This window comes from Branchiostoma belcheri, unplaced genomic scaffold (genome assembly GCF_001625305.1).
Source record: "Branchiostoma belcheri isolate BF01 breed outbred unplaced genomic scaffold, Haploidv18h27 scaffold11, whole genome shotgun sequence".
Lineage (NCBI taxonomy): Eukaryota > Metazoa > Chordata > Leptocardii > Amphioxiformes > Branchiostomatidae > Branchiostoma > Branchiostoma belcheri.
Genome location: NW_017802491.1, coordinates 3,470,479 through 3,492,070, shown reverse-complemented (window position 1 = coordinate 3,492,070; position 21,592 = coordinate 3,470,479). Strand labels below are relative to the sequence as shown.

Sequence of the window (21,592 nt, the reverse complement as noted above, 5' to 3'; positions counted from 1 at the left end):
TTATCCAGCTCTTTGTGATTTGGACGTCTCTAAAGATTGAACTGTATGCATCCTTTGAAAAGCATCAATTTTCTACTCATGGATCACATTTTTACTGGTCAGGATAGTCTTTACATATAGCTGCCAAACTGCTGATATGTAACATTAGAAAAATGAAGTGGAAAAATCTAGCTCTAGGCAAGATTGTTGTCATCAATGGTGAGGACAAAATGAATAGTAAAACAATTCTCAATAGTGTTGGTTCAACATTTAATGGTACATGTACAACTGCTGGTGACAGCATGGTCAAAACATAACTGTTACAATGGTAATCACTGCTATAGTGGGACAGACAAACATACATGTGTTACAAAAGAGCAAAGAAATTGCCTTGAGGTAACAAAGTTGAGAACACAAACATTTCCATGTCCACGCAAGACCAGCTTGACACATTCAAGTCATGCATATAGTCAATGCTCATCACACCTATGTGTTCCAAAATGGTCTAAACAAAATATTACAATATAGCCATCTATTCACCAAAGCATTTACTCAAGCAACTGCATCCAAAATCATATCCAGTTGCTTGAGTAACTGTTTTTTGGCGTATCCTATCACCTGGATGTCTAACCTTCACCGATGTATAGCCATCTATTGTCTCTGCCTGAGGTGTCAGTAAATACTTGTCAGTAAATACTTGGGTAAGCCTCAGAGGAGCAAAAAGCAAAATTGTAAATAATCATGACATGGTGGGAAAGTGTGTTTTTATGTCAGGCCCAAAACCACTTAGACCTACCCTTAACCTTAAGCACACTAAAGAAGCCATGTTGGCTAACGATTCTCTATTGGTCACGGGTTTAGGCAGCAGGAGTCATAGAAGGAGTCCATCAGGGAGTCATAGAAGAGAAGACATTTTTCACCCATTCATCCTTATTATGTTTCTAGTCTTACAAAAATGGAATATCCCAGCAATAACAAATTTCCCCAAACACCTAAAACTGTCGGGATGAAACGAATGTGTGTTAGGACATCCAGCTCTTCAATGCCTCAGTGGGCGCGAGACCAAATTCAGGAGCAAAACATGAGTGTTAATCATAACTTTGTCAATTCATATATAACAATGTACCAATATACATTAGTACCAGGTAAAGGTTCTTTCCAAGTGTAACTTTCAAACAATGGTTTAGAATAGAAGACTTGCTCATAAATCAGAACTGTTGTTTACGATACAAAGATACATGTAGCATGCAAGCTGCCTAAAACATTCCTGATATTCTCATATGTACAGAAATCTAAATAAATACTACATGTACACAACAATCTCTGCTTTAAAAGTGACACAAATTTGCCAGCCATGCACAAGAAATATGGCTGTCAAGACTTTTACCCATCTTTTACTTTATCACATTATCAAATAGGTTGAACAAGCTTTACACTAGTCAACAATCCAAGTAAAAAGATGTTTTTTTTGAAAATACAAAATAAATGTGTAGTACAAATACTGACCAACACTAAATGTTCATACTATTACTAGTAATTGTCATGGGACGTATGTTGTCATGGGAATAAATACATCACTAACCAGTACATGACAAACTTTCACCATCAATGTTATGGAATGAATCGGGACACAGAGTCAACCTCCAATACAGAACTAAATGGTCAGTCTCTCCCCTTTTGTGCACAGTCTGATGATATGCTACATAGACACTCAACCATCCAGACTTGTATAGGGGATTGACTAAAAGCCAGGTACTGTGAAAATGTGGACCTCAATTCATAGAATGTACAACAAGTTGCAGTTGTAGAAAAGACGGAACATCGTATGTTTTACATGCACTGTGAGCTTTAACACCCCTATTGTACAGCTTTTCTAGTTTAAAATTCTGTTTTTGATGTGATATACTGCAGATATTATTCTTTCCAGTGATTCAGGATTAGACGCAATCTTCTCTCTGGCGTATCCATTGTCCAGTGACAGATGGAATGGTGGACGATGACTGCATGTGTCAGCAGATGGACAGATCCTCACATCTGTACCTTGTTCAGTACACCAAGAGTCAACAAGCTAACTGGTCAAGTGCAAGGTCATGTACATTGGCACTACTTGCTTTACAGTGCAGAATGTGCATTTTAAGAATTAACTATGCCTTCAGATTAAAACAGTGCAACTTGTAAGTGATTGAGGTCAATACATTAAAGAATACTGTTTTGTAAATACTAACACACATGCAATGCTGCACAATGTGTTTCTCAGTCATGCAATACATTTTGCAGCACAGTTACGTTACTTCACCATATTCTAGGCACAGTTGACAATATTGTGCCACACTGTACAATAGTGTTATCCTATTTTTCCATTATATTTTATTGTTGTACACAAGATCATTCAACATGAGTCAATAAAACAACACGAACAGTCACAGATTGCACATCTTTAGGCACCACATGGTGTTACAGGTCTGTATAGTACACATGGTGTGACAGGCCTGTACAGTTCACATGGTGTGACAGGCCCATACAGTTTACGTGGTGTGACAGGCCTGTACAGTTCACATGGTGTGACAGGCCTGTACAGTTCACATGGTGTGACGGGCCTGTACAGTTCACATGGTGTGACAGGCCTGTACAGTTCACATGGTGTGACAGGCCCTGATACAGCTCACATGGTGTTATAGGCCTGTACAGTTCCCATGCTGTAACAGGCCTGTATAGTACACATGGTGTTACGGGCCCATACAGTTCACATGGTGTGACAGGCCCATACAGTTCACATGGTGTGACAGGCCCATACAGTTCACATGGTGTGACAGGCCCATACAGTTCACATGGTGTGACAGGCTCATACAGTTCACGTGGTATGACAGGCCCATACAGTTCATCACATGGTATTACAGGCCTGTACAGCTCACATGGTGTGACAGGGCCCGTTGGTTTTCCGATGAGGCGAGTACAGGAGGGGTACGACACCCCAGACTGTTGTACTGAGTCTACGGAACAGTCGCTGGGGGAGGGAGCACAGCTGCAGGTGTTGTAAGTGGGCAAACATGTACGAGATGCAATCTGTAGGAAGGAGTTAAGGAAGTCAGTAGCAGGTACAAATGTATTGTGTTTAAGGCATACATTTTTAGTTCCATGTACTAGTAGATGTACACTTTGTATTTACTATGGGTACATCAAGTATAGCAAGAAAGTTCAATGTACTACTATACGTTTATATTGCATGTTAAGTTTGGCATAACTTGACAATATGATACTGCTGAAACAAACCACATGTATATGCCTTCTAAAGTACCACAAGAAATGTCACATAAAGGATATGTAAAAGTCCATGGTGGCTTCCCTCCATTTATATACAGCACATATGAAAAGCCATCCTTTGGGACCCCTTTGATGGCGTAGTAGTATGGCAAGTAGTTGTGGCGTCGGAAGCTCCTGTGCTCGTAGAAGCGTATGGCTGTGGTGTTGGTGGTGAGGACGTGGAGGTACACCGCCTTCACGTTGTGTCTCTCACTGGTGGTCAGGTGGGACAGGAGAGTCTCCAGGAGGAGAGAGGCTGAGATGGGGGAAACATAAAAGGGTAAATTAGATGTAATACTAATAGAACAGTTATGACCTCTCAGAACAGTTATGACCTCTCAGAACATTATGATTAGGCCATACAAATTTAATTTCTTGGTTAACGGATTTTTCTAGAAAAATAATGGAGCGGGCGGACGAAAAAATAATAAAATAAAACAGGCCTAGGCATCCTATTATGGCCCCAAATGGTACGATAGGAGCCATGAAGTCAACACACCAGGCTGGTTCAAAATTTAAACAATGACTTTTGAACTTTTAATGATACCATTGCATTGAAAGATGGAATAACTGTAACAACTAGGATGAAAAGGACTGTTTTCAACTGTTCAGGGCAAAATATGAGCATTTTGCAGTTGATTCTGGATTTTTATTTTTATCTCCAAATCAGAAAAAAATGAAGCGGCGAATCCGTTAACCAAGACATTAAATTGGTGTGGCCTTATACATGCCATACAAGAATGAATCATGGCACATCCTGTAACATAGAATAGCTTCCTACTCACACTATACAGTATTTTACACCTTCTTTACCCACATTGTAAAGCTAATGACTAAAACAGGTATTGCACACTGAAACACTATGACTGTCAGAAGGATGCTCCTCACCTATCCCATGTTGCCTGTACTCCTGCACCACCCCTAGGCTGAGGATATATGCCACCTGTGTGTTGTCTGGGTAACTGGAGGCCAAGACTGTGCGATCCTATGGAAAAGGGTGTGATACAACAAGTGTTCATTCAACATTCATAATGAACATTGTAATCTACAAAATCCTTACCAGTATACCAATATCTCAAACTCAGGATAACATTGAAACATATCTTTTGGATGCTAAAGTTTAGATGTTAACTTACGTAACCATATGTCTTCAAATAAATCTGAATGTCTTCACTTTAACTAATGGCTATTTAGTTATCAGGTTATTGTTCTAGTCAGCTGGTTACCTCTTTGTGTATCTTGTTTCTTGACTTGACCTCAGACACAATGAGCCCGATGATGTTGGAGTGATAGGTGGCGGCCAGAGAGAAGAACTTGGGGTTAGATGTGATCTCCTCATACCAGGAGTCAGGATACCTGGAATAAATCAATACAAATATAAGCCAACAGATCTGATTAACTTTCATATCATGTATTTTTCTCAAACGACAGTGAGGTTTTGTGTACATACATCCAATCATAAGATATTGTTACAACAAAATATTTTGCTTTAAGTCCCCATCACAATACATTTCGAGGAAAACAAAACCGGTAAAAAGGAAGCTATGTCTTCTTAAAACAATGTTTCTGATTACAAACTTTTATATCCTATTCTCATCTGTGTATTATACACAGATGCAGTACCAATGCTAAGAAGTTCTAAATTAACCACCATACCATACTTACTCAATAGGGAACCAGTCTGAACACAGTTTCTTGACCGTGTGGATGTCTTCTGGACAGAGGAAACGAAGCTGTACATCGTTGACCATGGTTGATGGTTGTACGCTGCTCATCTTTCTCTCTCACGCAACCTTCAAATGCTTCAATTTTTGTCTCCACTATTTAACTGTTTTATGACATTGATGACGTTTTGTTTTCTCTGTCGTGAAATCTGGATTACAGCCTTGAAACTTCTTCCTAATGTGTTGAGTCGAGTGTTGTCCTGTTCCCAGACATGCCAGGGTCACATCAACACCGGCAGGGAAGTGGTCTTGCTCTTCTTCTATCGGTTTATACAGGGATTGTTACTCTTTGTAGTAACAGTAGAAGCCGTTTCACCACTACCACCATGTGTACGTTGTTGCCTGTCCCAAACCACGGCCTTCCCTGTTGGTCCGAAGTCTCCCTTCTCCCTCAAGGCCGTGGCTTACCTAGGTTATCTGAGAGCCATGAAGAGTTAAATCTCAACATCACATCAAACAGTACCAGATCTCTGGGTTTTCAAAACAAGCGGCGCCCCCCTCCCTCCCTGTCTTGTCTTGTATCCTTACAGTCGATTTGCAGCAGTTTGATCTCAGAATCACCCAGCGCAGCGCTTCTCCAGTACACTAGATCCAAAAGGAACACACTTCTTATCCCCTGGACGGCAACAGAATCATCTTATCGGGTGTTTTTGTTGACGCATTTTCCCGATCACATCGCTTAATATCAGATTAGGGTCACGGATCGACGGGTCAAAGGGTAAAGGTTAGAACGTCGGTCAGCTGATCCTCTCTGGTCTCTCTGGCCACAGTGCCACAACCAGGAAGTCAGATTATCTTCCAGAAATCTGTGGTGGTTTTTCCTGTGCTGAATATTACCTCGTCATGTGCTGCAGGTAGGTTAGATTATGACATTGTCTACTTGACTCTCATATTGTCAGCCCTGGTGCATATTCAGACATGTAAAATTTCCTACCTGACTTCAATGTTGACTTTGCATAAGGTACACATGTACAACATGGTATTATATTTGTACAGGTGATTTCAGGTGAAGTCACCATGGACAGTGTAGGACCCATAATTGAACGAGCTCGGGCAATCAGTCATGAGGAACTACAAGAGTTCTACCGTGGACTGCAAGAGGCGCTTAAGGTACAAAATTTATGTTTGTCTAAATTGAAAATGATGATGATAATACATTAATTACAGTTACATGGATACTTGATTAAGTATTGATATTAATAATTTATTTAAGCCTCATCTGGCCAAAGTTGCAAACCGCAAATAGTTAACTGTTATACAGACTGTAACATTATATAATTTGCAGTTTATATAATCATGGAGTTAAAAGACACATTCTACCTCCATATGAGTGATGATTACAGTTAAATTAAGAATGTGATGTTCTTCACCATCTATTGATACAATGTGTACTAAATTTTTGGTTCTCCTATACACTGTACAGTACTGTGTTGTGCATCTGTAGTTGTTAAGTAGAGTTGACAGTGTTAACGTACCCTTACAGAGCCAGTCCATAGCAGACGTTACCCCCAGTCTGAGACAGTTGTGGCTGAGCCTGGCCTGTACCAGGTACAGAGGAGATGTCCCTCCTGACCTGCTCATGCCGCTCTGGCAAGCTGTTAAAGAACCTCACCTAGGTCCTGTCATGATCCGTATCCTGTGTGCTGCTATACTACAGGTAAGAACTACAGTGTACATTCTACAGCTCAGAATCTGATCGAGCAGCAAGGACTCCAAAGAACAAATTAAAGATGCTTAAACACCCTATGTGAATAGAGTAAAGAGAGTTGCCTCAGCCTGGGTAAGCCACCCGACATCATGATGATGATAATGATGAGACACCCTTCATGAGTATCTGCACAATGTTGATGAGGTTCTTCCCCACCCCACAGGAGTTATCCCCGTGCCAGTCTGTCTGCATGAGAGCAGGAGAGCTGTCATCAGGACCACTGTCCTCCTCCAGCCTGGCTCTCACACTGCCTGTAGTAGCTGGGGTGGGGCACTATCATCCAGGTAATACACCTCTGTAAAATCAGATCTTACAGTACAATTGCTATGGTTTGATTCTGTCTTTCCTTTATTTCTATGAGTAATAATGTTGATTTTGCATCCTACCAGTATTCGATATCACTCAAACCCCTGCTCAAACCAAGTACAATGTAATTTGACATCACAGTTCTTTGTCCTTGGTGCTGAAAGGACATCATCCTCATAATTAGGTATGATGATGCTCATGATATACTCTCACACGATTTTCTTAACCTCTCAAGGTGAAGGCAAACATTGTGTTCTGATAATGTTTTCCTGCTACTGATTGGCTGATATATTCCTTGTCCTTGGTGCTGATTGGCTCTTACGTGACTGTTCACTTCAGGATGCCCTTATCATCATCACACAAACCCTTTGATTTGACCTAGAAGAGTCCTGAGACTGACATGTAGATGTTAATCACATTTAGCATTCAGGGCTGAATTTGTTGTAGACCTGCAGGTGTTGAGAGAACAGCTGCTTACCTGGCTGACAGGTGCAGGGCAGGTGGATACAGCTGCTATCACACATGTTCTTGGCTGTCTGTGGGGAATGGACAACTCTGAAGTGATCACCCTGACACAGGAACAGGTGATGCTTTATACTGACTACCTACATCTTTGTAGATTTAGTTATTTACTTAAAAATGCTTCACTTTCTTTGCTGACTTTTAAGTCAAAACGTCTTCCATGTTCTTCAGGATTAAAAAAAAATGTTTATGTGCATGTCATCCTATCCAGGTGGATGGAGTAAGTAAACAGCTGTGTACCTGGCTGACAACGACCAGCACAACTCAGCCGCCCAACCCCTTCTCAAAAAACATCTTCTCCTCACGGCAGCTGGTGGCTGTCACTGAAGTAAGCTGCTGTTGTGAATGGAATGGGATATAAGCTTCAACTGTGGTTTCTGCCAGATAGGTTTTTGCAAAACTGACTGGGCAGATTTGGACTCATGCAACAAAAACATTTATTGCAATGTCCATTTGAATTGAGTACATGTACTTTTGAATGGTTTGATCAGACAATTGAAATTTATCTAATAAGCCTTGTCTGTTAGTAATGCCTTTGGCTTTGACTTTTGAATCTCATGTACTGTTTCAGTTTTTGGGAGTAATTTTTCACCAACCAATTGATTTTGCCCCCCAGGTAGATGAGACACCGTCCCATGACATGTTCACAGTCCTGAGTGTGGGACAGTACTACAGCCCGGACCAGTTCCTCAACATGCAGGTCTTCTCCATGATGAGGGGATGGCTTCACAAGCATCAGTCCAAAAATGGTCAATAAGAGCCCCCAATCATCTTAAGAATTTGGCCTTTTGGTACCAAATCTTTTTATTTTAATGGACTTTGGTAGTTAGGAGGTGGTTGAAATATAATGCCACTTTTGTGTCACCCTGTATTACAGGAGAGTCAGCAGCCATGGGACTCCTGGTAGATAAAATGTGTGAGTACTGCTTGCGTATGCTGGACCAGTGTGAGAGGAAGGCTGTATTACAGCAGGATGCTGAGCTACAACAGGTCAGTCTCAGGACTCTTCTAGGTCAAATCAAAGTTTGGATAGCCAAGTGAAAGCAAATCAGCACCAAGGACAAGGGATATGTTAGCCAATGAGTACTTTAGATTAGCAGAAAAGACTTCTTGCAGACACTATATTTGCCTTCCTCGTGAAGGGTTAGGAAATGACCATGTTTGAGAGCATGTCAGAAATAAACTGGATGATTACCAGACAAAGCTGTGATCAAACTGGTGGCAAAATCAAAATCATTGATAATCTATATTTTATCAGTATCTTGCGTACTGATATATGAAAAGACGTACTCTATTGTGTACTGATAAAGAAATGCATACTTTTTTTAGTCTTCTCTTACTGTTTGCTTACTACATGACAGGCCTGTCTGACAGAGGTCATCCTCCTGCTGGACACCATGTGCCAACAGAACTCCAGTCTGATACCCAGAGTCTTCCCCTCCATCAAACGTGTGTACAACAGGATACAGAACAACCCCACTTCCAGCATCAACATCATCAACATCCTACAGTTCCTCCTGCACCACAGCGATGCAGTCATGTACGACACCGGGCCAGCACTCCAGCACTTCTTCCTCAAGATCTTAGACAAGCAGTGCATAGATCAGCCCCTGGCTTTTGAAGGAACACTCTTCTGCCTGGAAAACATGGAAAACCTCTGTAACAATACAGCAGTCCTCAGGAAGTTCTTCCCCTGTCTTCTGAAAGTGTTTGCGTGGCAGCCGAAGACTTTGTTAGCTGAGTTTGTGGACTTGCTCCCAACCATGGTGAGTGAGGAGACGGCGATTGAGGTGTTTCACTGTCTGCTGGACCTGCCAGTCATAACTGCTGCCATGGAAACGGTGATGAGGGTGGAGCAACGTGCATCCCTGACAGTGACAGATTTGAGTCCTGAAGCAATGACACAGACTACACCAGAGCTGGCGTACACAGACCCCCTCCATCGTCCTCTCTTCAACTTCATCCTTCGGGCAGAGGGTGGGCTGGGAGATACCATTGACAGGTAAGATGTCAGCAATTGTGTTTCAAAATTGTTCTCTGTATTTGATATTCATGTGTACAAAATCTTAGTGAGTAATTCTTTTGTATCAACCAAACACTCCGTAGTTTTCTTTTATGGACAAGACCAAATATTTCCGTCTGTCTCTAGGCTGAAAGTGCTGCATGACATCCTACAGGACTACTCCACCCTCCCTCGTGTTGTGATATGTTCCCAGGCTGCTCCAGTCTTACTCAGGTATGTACATTGATGCATTAAACGGCAGGTTTTAGGTCTACAATGAAACTTAGTAAGACTTACACAAAGTCTGTATGTTATGTGTGAATCCTTATTCTCACATCTTTGTAGCAAAACTGTAATGTTACTTGTTGGAGTGTTTATGTGCTCTGAATACTGCCATTTATTTCATGTCCATGTCTTATTGTCACTATGGCATAATGGAATGAAACACCTGCCCTCTCCCTCCAGGGTGTACCTACAGACAGTGGAACAGGAGGCCAGTGTGGATCTGCTGGCCAGGCTCTTCCCAGTCCTGTTAGAACGGTCTAGCCTGCTCTTCCCCATCAAAACCTTCCAAACTGAAGTGAAGCGGTAGGTCAGACTTCTTCTGTTTTCAGAATCATCATTCTGTAGGAAAATCAGTCAAGAATTCATGGTTTAATGTAGGTATTGACCATGGTGCAGACAGCCCCAGGGCTGCTGGTACAGAATCTGATACTGTGTTGATACTGTTTTGTTATTGAATTGTTACTATGTTGTTACTGTCCACATAGGGTGCTGAGTGAGGCTTTAGTGTGGGCTGTGCAGACATCCCCAGGGCTGCTGATAGACAACAGACAGGAGGTGCAGGAACTCATGTCCAGCCCCAGGAACTTCACTGGGAGGGAAGACGTCTTCTTGCACCTGGTGGGTCTTCTGAGTAACATGGGAATCTCAGAACACCAGTTTGACACAAATTTTCATAAAGACCAATTATATAGTGTCTGGTTGAATGTGTAATATGGCTTTGTATGCTGTTTCTTTGGTTCAGGCATTAGTATGGTATAGTTCATATACATTTGTACTTTCACAGCTCTGTACATATCTATACAGGCATGTTACTGGTTAACCAATACCAATTTGGATGTGCAGGGGTAGCAGTAGTATGTTAGGGATTAATCAAAGTTTATTATTTCACAGTCCATTATGGAAGACATCCTTCAATGCTGCTGTCCATTCATTTTGGCACTAGCAAAAATAATTGATAACCTGTCTTGTTTTCCTTGTCCAGGCATGGGCTATAGGGGAGTACATGTCAGTGACATATGACAGGAGATGTACTCCAGATATCATCTCACAGTATTACGAGGTATGTCACGAGCAATACAATCCTGTTTATTAGTCAAAGAGTTGCTTTTTAACCTTAAAGCTGTCTTTCATTGTAGAAAACAATTTCTGCTCAACTACATGTATGATGGCCATCAGCAGCAGGTAAAGTGTCTTAAGTGTGGGTCTCCTGTACATGTACCATATACACATGCTGCAGGTGGTGGAGTGTCTGCTGTATGAGCTGTCCGTGTCCCAGCTGGGCAGGATGGAGACACCGCTGCAGCATCGGGCCAGGCTCACCGCTGTGCTCATGACGGCCCTCGCTAAGGTAACAACTTAGTAGTATCCTAAGGGCTCCTTGAAGTTAAACACAACGCACACTCTTCGGTTTAAGCTGCTTTTCAAGAGTTCAAGAAAGGGAGGATGGTCAGGGGTCTTAATTCACAATGCATCACTACTTAGTTTGACAATAGATAACAATACATTCAAAATGAAAATTTATTCAGAGTTAGGTTCTGGTAGTGGTTGATAACATAATGTCAGACCTATAAGTCCTTAACAAGAGCAGTGATCCTAAACCAGATAAACCTTACGTACTCAGCCTGACTTGTGTAATTCTGTACTTTCCCCCACACAGCTAGCGACGCGTTGCCAGGACCTGATGCCCCGTGTGCTGCTGTGCCTGACAAAGATCACCCAGCAGCTGCCTGCCTCTGGGTCCCAGGATCCCGGAGATGCTGTGTTACTGGCACGGGCACCTGTTCTCATCAACCTGTGCAGGATGCCCAAGTTAGTGTTGTCACTGTCACTGGTACCTGTGTTACATTATATACTTAGTACCCATTTTGGAACACCAGTCCTGGGAGGTGAATAAAGTGGTTGTTAATTAATTGATGACATGTGTTCAAACATGTGTACACATCATCACACACACAGATGCACATCCCTCCAGGATTGTTTCTGGTGTAAATCCAATGTAAGTCTATTTTCATGCTGTGTTATCTCTGCAGTGTTGCACCCCTGCTGTCGTCCCTTCCAGCAAAGACTGATGACAACAGGTATGTTCTTATTGGTCTTTTGCAGTTTCCTAAACTTGCTCCAAGTAAGCCTTAATAAAAGTTATTTGCCTTGTACATTTTTTTACATGAGGCGTGAAATACTATATTAGCTTGCAAACAACATGGAAGCAGCCAGTTATTATGGCACTAATGAAGATTTCAGATGGTTATCGAGACATCAGCTCTTGTAAACAAGTGGTTGTAATAAAGAGGTTTGATAGTCTTTCTGTAAAGGTGTTAGTTGTTGACACCATCATAACAGAATTGGGTGTGTAATATGTATGCCTTCCTGACTCACGATGCTGTTCCACTATTTCCTGTTTGTACAGTAAACTCCACCAGGACCAGAACAGCTCATCCTGTCTCCTGCTGCAGCTGACTGAAGCTGTCATGAACCAGAGTCAACAGTAGTAACAGCAACATACACTTTCCACATCATGCAAAAGCATCTGAAGACTGACTTGCACATAAACACCTGTAAAACAACTTTATTTTCTGTCTGTAAAACTTGAGGAGGCAAATGAAATAAAGAATACGAATAAGGCAAGTCTGTGGCTGTTGAATTCTCTAAATCTAAAGGCAAACTGTTAAGTTATGGGTTTGCCACTATTCATCAACTTACTGCATGCACCATATAGAAAACTTACTTAAAATCCTCTCCACCTGAGAAGTAATTTTTGTGTATGTGAGTCATTTTTGGCTTCACTCTGTCATCAAGTCTTTTTACGTTTAACTTAGTTATTCACTGAAAACAATCCTTTACCTAAACTGCAATACCGACAATGCTAGTTGAAAAACACTGCAAGCACAGGACATTCACACACAAGCCCCACTGACTGGACAGTACATTATGAAAGACCATCTACATGTTGTAGTTGGACATAGCTCTGTTGGTCAAATTTTAGAAAAGCAACCATAGGTCTTTGTTGGCCACCTTCACATTACTTAACTCACCTTGGCCACCTTACAAGTTCCCACCAAACATAAAATTGTATAGCAGCATCATGTATCATGCAAAATACACACAGTACAGCAACATGACTTTGGGGCACTGGCACACAACATGGATTTTATCAACACCTATCAGACATCTATAACAAGGCACAAATCTTCACCACCACAGTCAGACTGTGTCATAATTTCTGTGGTGACTGATACAACAAATATACCACAGTACATATTATGCAGATACACGTACTACGGTTTTCTTTGGAGGTTATCAAGACCAAATCTCTTGCTTTAACCAATAAACTGCAAGTTGCTTTAGGAAAATATCCAATGCCATCACAATTCTTCTTGGTATTTTCTTCTGGACAAAATAAGACTATGTAACAAATGGGAAATATGAAATGCAGATATTTCTGATATGGCTTTGTCCTGACAAACTTCTCTTTAAATCTGCCCTGAAGTATTATATTGGGCAAGCATCCTTGCTATGAAGTTAGACTTCTTTCCCCAGCAGTTGACACCTGTGTTCCAACTGTACCCTCCATCCTTGACTATCTGTCATCCTCAGCGTCAGAGAGGGGTTCATCGTTCACCGTGATCTTGCGAATTCTGGCGATCCTCCCAACTGCCTGGGGAACCTCCAGCCATCTGCCGTCATGGTGATCATCTTCCTCACACTCTTCATCCTGGTGCTCTTCCTGACAATGTTTATGCTGAAAATCTGGTTAATATGTGGTCAAGGAATGCATCAACAGAATTGTGTTTGGTGTGTGTGTGTGGGCTTGTGTGTGATGATTTCTCAGAAGATGAGAAAATTAAGTAAACATATGCCTCACAAGTTCAAGGACTTATGACAAAAGAGCTACAAATGGCAGCATACACTAACAATGTTATAATGCTTTTTGTTACGATGAGTAATTCTTGGTCTCTGCATTTCTCATCTTCTGCTTTTCCTCCTAATAACAACTCCAAAAGAAGATACACAGGTACGAGGAGACTTAATTCATCACACGTTTAATTTGCTTCACAGGAAGCTGCAAGTCAATCACGTCAGGTCAATGCAGAAGCTACAGATTGAATCACAAAATTTCCATGAAAGAATGTTGTCTACTTTTCATCTGACATGTCTGTGCTTGTAGGTTAGATATACAGGAACATACAGATTTGGGGCTGTACACCAGTCGTAGTGCAACACCAACAATTGTAGTCTGCATTGCAAGAGCTTTGTATTGTAGAAACAGCACATTTTTCAGGCATTAAACTCTTGGAAGAGTGGTTAGGATTATCAGGTCAGCATGTCAGGCAACCACTGTCTGTATCCACCACTGTAATAAAATCATTAAAGCAGGTTGCTGTAATACGTTTGATCACGATTTTTACTTTCCAGGCAGAAATTTTCCCTGGTCATCAAATTTTCATCAAATATCAATTTACTGTGACAAGTTGAATCAACTGTTACTGCTTCCAAAGCATCTTTACTTAAAGCTCTCAGAATACAGACTACTTTTTGTTGTGCCATCGTACAGTAATCTCTGGCTATCCAACATTATTCCTTCCTCTGTTTCTTACTGGAACATGTACATACCTTTACATCATAGACATCTGTTTCAAACTCTCTTTGTCAGTCCTTGAGCCTGTGAGGACCTATCATACATGTACACTTAACTCTGAAACATACACATAAAATTTCATACAAAAAGCATGGTGGTACCAAACTTTGGAACCACAAAATCCCAGGTACATAAATAAAACCTGTACCTTCTTTGTAACAATAAACTTTTCAGAACACACTGTATGTCTGACAGCCTTGCACTAAACTGTCTTTATACTCCAGATAGCAGCATCCTATATATGTTACTTCATTCTAGAACATTCTAACCGAAGTTGACAACAGGGTTTTTCTTAAAAATGGATGATACCTTTCAATACCTCTATCAGTAACATTTAAGGTTTCTTTTTAACATACTACTGTGTATCTAAAGTCTAACATGCATATACTGTGACATTTACTGTCTGAAAGTTTATAAACTGTCTTTTATGGAGTATCTTTTTGTTCATCATACATTAATATCTATGTTTGCGTAATATATATATATATTGTAGTAGAAAGTCAACCCATGCACAAGTTCATTCTCGAGTAACTTTTACCTGGTTTTCAAAAATACCACAACAAACAAAGTGTTAAATCACGCAATCTGTGCAAGTTAGGTCTACAACAAACCAGAAGTCAAATGCAACGCATAATTCAAACCCATCTCCTAACCCTCAACAAACCTATAGCCCTATACATGTATACTCTAGTCCTCCATAGTAATGTTTCTGAACAGGTAGGACATGGACTCTTGGTTGTGGATACGTCGGATGGCCTCGGAGATCAGCACACTTATGTCCACTGTCTTGATCTTGTGGCACTGCAGCTTCTGCACCTCATGTGACACCGAGTTGGTAACCACAATCTGAGGGGACAAGTCCAGGGTTCAACACGGTTAGTTGGCACATAAAAATTCTACACCTGTGTACATTGTATACACCTTGAGGTGGGAAAAGAGCCAGCATTACACAGCTATTGCTGCATCCTCTGCTTTGTGAGGAAGGCATACACAAAAGGTTATTGTGTGTTCTCATTGTCATACATGATTCTATATCAAGACATAGCTCATGTGAACCCCATTACCCTTACAAGCAATATGCACATGCAAAATTCTCATTGTTTTTTTCTCTGTGTGTCACACGAGTTAAGGTCCATAGATGTTCAGTAAGTGATATGAAAATCAGACCTCGTCAATGGTAGATTCCTCCAGCAGTCTGGGGGCGTCCGATGACAGCAGACCGTGGGTCGCCATGGCATAGATCTTGTACGCGCCTCTGTCTTTCAACATGGACGCACACGCAACAAAAGTCTCCACATCGTCGATGATGTCATCCTGTTCAGATTAAAGTCATAAGAATCATTTAAGACATACACAGACTGTTCAGGCAGGCACTGATCATTCAAGATACACATGCACACTTTTGAAGCCTATTTCAAAATTTCCCCATATACAACTGTAAGCATGCCGACAGGATATATGCAACATCTGTTTAATGGTGAGTTCCCTTTTGTGTTGGATCAAAGTTAAACCCATTATAAACATTACTTTCTGTTTAATGCATTAGCCTTAGAAAAAATCTACCATAAAGTGTTACCATTGGAAAAGTCATTTACATGCAGTTTGCTCAATCAGATGCATTTTGGTATTACCCACACCTTTTAGTGCAACAGAACAAATGCCTTAGTGTTACCACTTACCACAATGATGGCTATGCGGCCCCCTACATCTCCTACAACGTTGATGGGAGGTTTTTCCTTGGCCGTTAGCACTGTAACACAAGATGGTACAGAAGAATGAGCCTAGGTTTCTCCAGTAATGGCAGGAATAGTCTTTGTCAAGTGAAATAAATGTACGTTGTACATTTCTCAGCCGCACCACAACCAGCAGGATATGATGAGCACCGACAGTGAGGCACTGTCGCAATCTCCAAAGTTTTCGGTGCCAGCATTCCCAAGGAGTTGACAGACTGAGGCCTTATCGTGGCTCCAGAAACTAAAATGCACCATGCACAAAGAATATGGTGGTTAATAAGTGGCTGTAGACAGAAATGGGATTTTTTTCACGGGTACAGAATCTAGGGTAGCAGAAACAAACAGAAGTGCTCTGCTATGAATGTTGAATTGAAACAAAGCAAACGAAGAATGCAGAGAAAAACCACTGCCAGCAGCATGGCACCATTTTGGTGAGCCATACCTACCTAAGCACACAAAAGCATTTTTGTAGCAATGTTGGCCATATTCCGCATGATGAAATGCTCTTTGCCAGCACCTTTATGGATACTACGCTTTCATAACAATATTTCTATTCATAAATAATACATCCTTTCAAACGGCCTTATAATAGAATCATGCACATTAGACAGACATGCAAGGCCACTCACTCCCCAGATTGATTCAAACAAATGTATCAACATTATTTTGCCATATTTATGTAAAGAGCAACCGGAATAAGGAACCCAGGACTGAGAAAAGGACAAAGAAGTGATCGTACTTGGGACTCCGATTCCAAAGTCAGCTGACCAATAGCGTCCACCTACAATTGCGGTGACGGGATACAAGAGTTTGAAAATGAAAAAGATTTTTAGACTAATCATTGCAAGGGAGAAATTAAGAGGTCTAAAGCCATTGATTAGGCTATGAGGCATGTAACAGCTCACTAACACTGAGCTAAAGCTGAAAGAAGAGAGGTTAGGGGAACTGTCTTGCTTCTTCTTGCGTCTTGGACCTGAAAAGAAATCTCTGGCAGAATCCACAGCAGTTGCTGAAAACCCTAAAGTTAGCAGATCTTTTCAGACATGCAGCATTTCCCATTTGTACAATAGGAAAAGCCTTCCATACACTAATACTACTACAGCATCACTGGTACTACTAGAACAAAATACATAGAAAATGTAAGACATGCAGCTATTGCTACAAATTGACATAGAAATACATTGTATTTAAATGTTGAAAAGAATGTTAGTGTCAGAGCAAACTGTTATATGTTCAGCATCCAGTGATACAAAAACATGCAGTCTGTATGGCAACAGGACAACACCAAAGTCATAGAAAATCTCCACACCTCTTCACACAAATGTTGTACTGGCTACTTTCTACAACTGGCTATGGCAAAACCCCTCTACGTAACATCCTTTATAATAGACTAGCTACAAATTGTAGCTGAAGGGTTTTGGTAGTAGAGTAGGCATGACAGTTATCTGTTCTTCTGTGAGGCAATCTGCTGGGAATGCCAGGAGGTGGAAAAAAAACATGCAGGAGAATTTATCTAAGTCTGCTGCAGAGGAAACCTCACCGTCCCGAGCGCAAGGACTACTTCCTGGGGAGTCTGTAGGACAAATGACAGGGACACAGCATGGGCCATTACATCATGGTGGAACTTAAACTACATACTACTAATGGGGGTGGGAGGGGGCGATGGCTGGAAAAATGTCTGATCTAGTTATCATCTACAGCAGGGCCGTACTTCAGTTTCTATCTGGCCCTCAAGAAACAACTTTTCACTGCAGCAGCTTTTAGAACTTGGATTGTCACTACACTAGGCTAAGCATTTTTAAGCGTTTTCAGCTCAGAATACAAACCTTCAATGCTAACTTTTACTTGAGAGTGAGAACTAGATCACACACTTTGTGTCAAACTGTTAACCTTACAGCTACTGTATGAGATCAAAATGATTTGTCATTGATGATGTTACAATGTTAGATTACACTGAAGACGGGCAGATCATGATGCAGATGTTTGATCAGTATTAAACTTGCATTTTGCTTCAGTGTAAATCAGTTAACTGCTCAGCCACCATGCAGTGACTATAACTGCTCAAAATGAAATATTGTTAGAACTGTGTTAATCCTTCACCACGTACGAACTAACTAGAAGGTGACACGCAAGGCCAACAAGGCATTGAAAGCACAAGAACACGCCAGCACTACAATCCACACGCGTGCTAAGAGGGTTGGCTGAGTTGGCAGGGCAGTCCATGCTACATGTATGTACAACTGGAGGGCGTTCCACTGTTAAAAGGCCACACACGAGACGTCCAAGAGGTGTTACTCACTAGGCCATTCTAACCCAGTATTCTGAGCGACGACCGGCGGAGGCGAGTGGCGCCCGTCGATCGCATCTGACTCTGCCTCTTTGGTTTCGCCGTGGATGACAGCCAGCCCCAGCCGCAGCCTCTCGGCAAGCGACTGTGCTCTGAAACATATTGCTATGTGACCACAAGCAAACCAACAAGGAATACTGGCAACAACAAAAACAGCACTTGTCATCATCTGGATGATTTACACTGTAAGTTGGAGTAGACTTGCACTCTTTCAGATAAATTTTTTGACAAAAGAATTTCAATTTCAACACATAACTACAGACAATACATAGTACAGTACAGCATATAACCGGCCATTGTTTGAAACAATGTATCAACATATAAGGATCAGTCAACTATTACAACAGTAAGATGCAAGCTGTAACTATTTGTGAAAAGACAAAACCCAACCCTACCTTCTTGCAGATCCTGGGTTCTTAGCAACTATGACTGCATTTCTGTAGTCTGGGATCTGGAAATATAAAAATAAGTCAACTTTGAACATGAAAAGTAAAACTGTTACGAAAGAGATTGTATTTCTATGTCTTTACAGTTGCATCAAACCTTATAAGCTTTCCCAGGACAGGTTAGTTGATTACAAGTTAAGTAATGCACCTACCTGTTCCTGTATGTACTGCAGGAGGAAAGGTGATGCTCTCAAGTTGTCCACAGGGACATCAAAGAAACCCTGGATTTCCTTAGCGTGGAGATCCATTGTGATCAGGTGTGTCATGCCTAAAGAAGATGCCAATAAGGTAAGCACTAATCAATCATAAAATTATTGGAAAACCATGGATGTGTTATTAAAAGTACTGGACTGATTCAAATTGAGTTACCCTAAGTGCACGAGACAACACCCTATGCATGTTAATGAGGCAACCGAAATGAACATCTGCCTCTTACCTGCCACGGAACCAATAATTCATCACTCCAATGTTGTGACAAGGACTACAGATCAATACTACCAGCTGTGTACACCCACAACATGAAGAGTGTTTCTCTGTCCATTCTCTACGCACCTGCTTTACACAGTAGACTGGCAAGTAGTTTGGCGGGGATGGATCCTCTTTTTCTCATCTTACTCTGTTTGCTGTACGGCAGGTAGGGGATGACAGCTACAATACTCTCTGCACAGGACGTCTTACACGCATACATCATGATCAGCAGCTCCATAATACTGGTGTTCACCTCTCTGGGGAAAGAATGAAAATTCAATTTAGTTCTGCTGTCATTGTGTTTGCAGGCAACATTGTTAGCACAAAACCAGGAACACCAACAGCTGGATCTTTCCAAAGCTTGTCTTCACACACAAACATAAATTTTCTTAAATTATATTGCACCATTCACTTACGATTGACCGGTAAATTAGTTGATAGCCAGTCAATAAGCAATGTATGTCCATGAATACTCACTTGCTTCCAGTCTGAATGATGAAGACATCTTGTCCTCTGACAGAACAATCTATATCTACTTTAGTTTCTGCAGGAGAAAAAAAAACATCATCAACTCCAAATCTAAACTAACAAACCAAAAGTGTTACACCATTCAATGACTCCACACGAAAGCATTGCTAGTGAAATTAATATCTAAATTCACTGACCTTGCCTTCAACAGTAAGAGAGGCAAATGAAGTAAGAATGCTAGGCAAAATTGGGACATGGACATTTGTGAAAGCAATCATTTGATATGTGAGACTACGTTGCAAATAAGGCAGTTACAGAACATTAATATAGGTCGCACCAAGTTACCGTCAAACATTGCACACTGATTAAAAGGTGACAATTAAGTTACCACAGTGCCAACAGTACAGAATTTCATTACCTGCATTCTCGTCATTTCTCACTGAACATGGTGCAAGCTCCAATCCTAGACGGCTGAAAAACATGGTTGTACCAATGCTTACTACTATTCCACATGTGAAACAACAAATATCCTTTAGGCCATGGCAACTATATCAGTATCAGCCTATCAGGAAAACCATGATCAGTGTGAGCCAGGCGTGAGAGCCTTGCTGGGACTCTTTCACCCAGTCTTTGATGTCTACTGACAGGTGTGACAGCTGGTAATTATCATGATTGTTGTCAACCTTTCTGGCATTAGTTTGTATCAATACACATTCACAAAGGCAGTACATGTGCATAACAACAGCATTGTGAACTTGACTAGTTCACATCATGGATCAGTGAACTGATCCTAATCTCCAAGCAGATGTTGGGAATGACACTAATGATTTTATTTTTTTCCTTTTTTCTTTCTTTCCAAAAGTCTTATCTGAATACAGTTGCAACTTTGCAATCATAAGAAGCTGTTACTTATAGTTGTTGTCTCAGTAAATCAAACATAACCAGACTGTTTATTTATGCTGCTTATCGGCTGCTGGTCACAAATAGCTACCTCGTGATTTGGACTCTGTCCTAAAAGTAGTAAAAGGCCTCTAATTTATAAACCAGATGTGTCCGTCTACATACGTTTAATTACACACGTACAACATACCACAGCTACAAAATTGCAAACAATATTTTTATGGACCTCCCTGCATTTTGAGTTACAAACCTGAAAAATTTTAGGCGATTTCATACCTCACAAACACACAAGGTCGAGACTAAGTCTGTGCAACAAAAGGGCAACAAATTATTCACAGGGCTCAACATGAGGTCATATTTTGGTAGCGCACTACACAGACCGATACCGGTTTTTAAGGAGCCTACGACGACTCAGGACTTATGCTATTTCAAGTCTGCAGATGAATCCTTTTTGGCAGCCATGCAGAAATTATGCGATGACCCACAAGGCAACACCTACCTCGCCACAAGTCTCGCCAAGTCAGGGTGGGAATTCCCCGTAAATAAAAGTAACCCGGTCTTCGATGCAATATTCATTGCGTGAGGAGGGTTCCTGGGCATCTCAGGTGCCCAGGCACAGCTAGAAAGAAAATGGGGACGGAACAGAAACGAAAGAAAGAAGGAAAGAGGAGGGAAATTGACGCAGCACGTTAATGGCGCGAACTCTCTTGACCATCTACCCTGGGAATTAATGGCTGTTTGTAATTTTACCCATGAAGCAATGCGGTA

At 41.2% G+C, this 21,592-nt stretch overlaps 3 protein-coding genes across 6 annotated transcripts; 1 reads left to right on the top strand and 2 right to left on the bottom strand.

Annotated features, from left to right (window-relative positions):
* Positions 1-244: 244 nt before the first annotated feature.
* On the bottom strand, positions 245-5,714 carry LOC109485479 (N-alpha-acetyltransferase 60-like). The gene is made up of 5 exons (XM_019789140.1): positions 4,945-5,714; positions 4,506-4,635; positions 4,168-4,264; positions 3,301-3,535; positions 245-3,044 (listed from the first exon to the last, which is right to left on the bottom strand). The coding sequence occupies exons 1-5, from the start codon at positions 5,052-5,054 to the stop codon at positions 2,888-2,890; spliced, it is 729 nt and encodes a 242-aa protein (XP_019644699.1). The 5' UTR covers positions 5,055-5,714; the 3' UTR covers positions 245-2,887.
* Positions 5,715-5,758: 44 nt separating this feature from the next.
* Positions 5,759-12,447, top strand: LOC109484872 (AP-5 complex subunit zeta-1-like). The gene is made up of 17 exons (XM_019788232.1): positions 5,759-5,857; positions 6,000-6,113; positions 6,487-6,660; positions 6,875-6,995; positions 7,465-7,601; positions 7,751-7,867; positions 8,156-8,288; positions 8,417-8,529; positions 8,901-9,541; positions 9,689-9,775; positions 10,007-10,129; positions 10,312-10,444; positions 10,809-10,886; positions 11,064-11,174; positions 11,484-11,635; positions 11,857-11,904; positions 12,234-12,447. The coding sequence occupies exons 2-17, from the start codon at positions 6,021-6,023 to the stop codon at positions 12,313-12,315; spliced, it is 2,343 nt and encodes a 780-aa protein (XP_019643791.1). The 5' UTR covers positions 5,759-5,857; positions 6,000-6,020; the 3' UTR covers positions 12,316-12,447.
* On the bottom strand, positions 12,377-21,568 carry LOC109485164 (phosphoribosyl pyrophosphate synthase-associated protein 2-like). 4 transcript variants are annotated; one of them, XM_019788612.1, is made up of 12 exons: positions 21,324-21,568; positions 20,343-20,395; positions 19,934-20,000; positions 19,541-19,713; positions 19,141-19,256; positions 18,938-18,993; positions 18,495-18,634; positions 16,935-16,976; positions 16,142-16,212; positions 15,630-15,776; positions 15,209-15,308; positions 12,377-13,573 (listed from the first exon to the last, which is right to left on the bottom strand). In XM_019788612.1, exons 1-12 carry the CDS (start codon positions 21,422-21,424, stop codon positions 13,404-13,406), a joined length of 1,236 nt encoding a protein of 411 aa, XP_019644171.1. In that variant the 5' UTR covers positions 21,425-21,568; the 3' UTR covers positions 12,377-13,403. The 4 variants fall into 4 exon arrangements, with proteins under 4 accessions (XP_019644171.1, XP_019644181.1, XP_019644189.1 ...); XM_019788622.1 differs by lacking the exon at positions 16,935-16,976; XM_019788630.1 differs by lacking the exon at positions 12,377-13,573 and having other exon boundaries at positions 13,851-15,308.
* Positions 21,569-21,592: the final 24 nt, after the last annotated feature.

What these genes read in the sequence shown, in the direction of transcription:
- LOC109485479 (XM_019789140.1), bottom strand. Translation starts at nt 5,054, where the DNA reads ATGAGCAGCGTACAACCATCAACCATGGTCAACGATGTACAGCTTCGT. An exon ending in TCAGACTGGTTCCCTATTGA is followed by an intron (nt 4,636 to 4,944) that starts GTAAGTATGGTA and finishes GATTTATTCCAG; the next exon opens with GTATCCTGACTCCTGGTATG. An exon ending in GAAACAAGATACACAAAGAG is followed by an intron (nt 4,265 to 4,505) that starts GTAACCAGCTGA and finishes CCTTTTCCATAG; the next exon opens with GATCGCACAGTCTTGGCCTC.
- LOC109484872 (XM_019788232.1), top strand. Translation starts at nt 6,021, where the DNA reads ATGGACAGTGTAGGACCCATAATTGAACGAGCTCGGGCAATCAGTCAT. An exon ending in TCACCCTGACACAGGAACAG is followed by an intron (nt 7,602 to 7,750) that starts GTGATGCTTTAT and finishes CATCCTATCCAG; the next exon opens with GTGGATGGAGTAAGTAAACA. An exon ending in GCTGCTCCAGTCTTACTCAG is followed by an intron (nt 9,776 to 10,006) that starts GTATGTACATTG and finishes CTCTCCCTCCAG; the next exon opens with GGTGTACCTACAGACAGTGG.
- LOC109485164 (XM_019788612.1), bottom strand. Translation starts at nt 21,424, where the DNA reads ATGCCCAGGAACCCTCCTCACGCAATGAATATTGCATCGAAGACCGGG. An exon ending in GAGAAATGACGAGAATGCAG is followed by an intron (nt 20,001 to 20,342) that starts GTAATGAAATTC and finishes TTTCTCCTGCAG; the next exon opens with AAACTAAAGTAGATATAGAT. An exon ending in CTTTGGAATCGGAGTCCCAA is followed by an intron (nt 16,213 to 16,934) that starts GTACGATCACTT and finishes CTTGTGTTACAG; the next exon opens with TGCTAACGGCCAAGGAAAAA.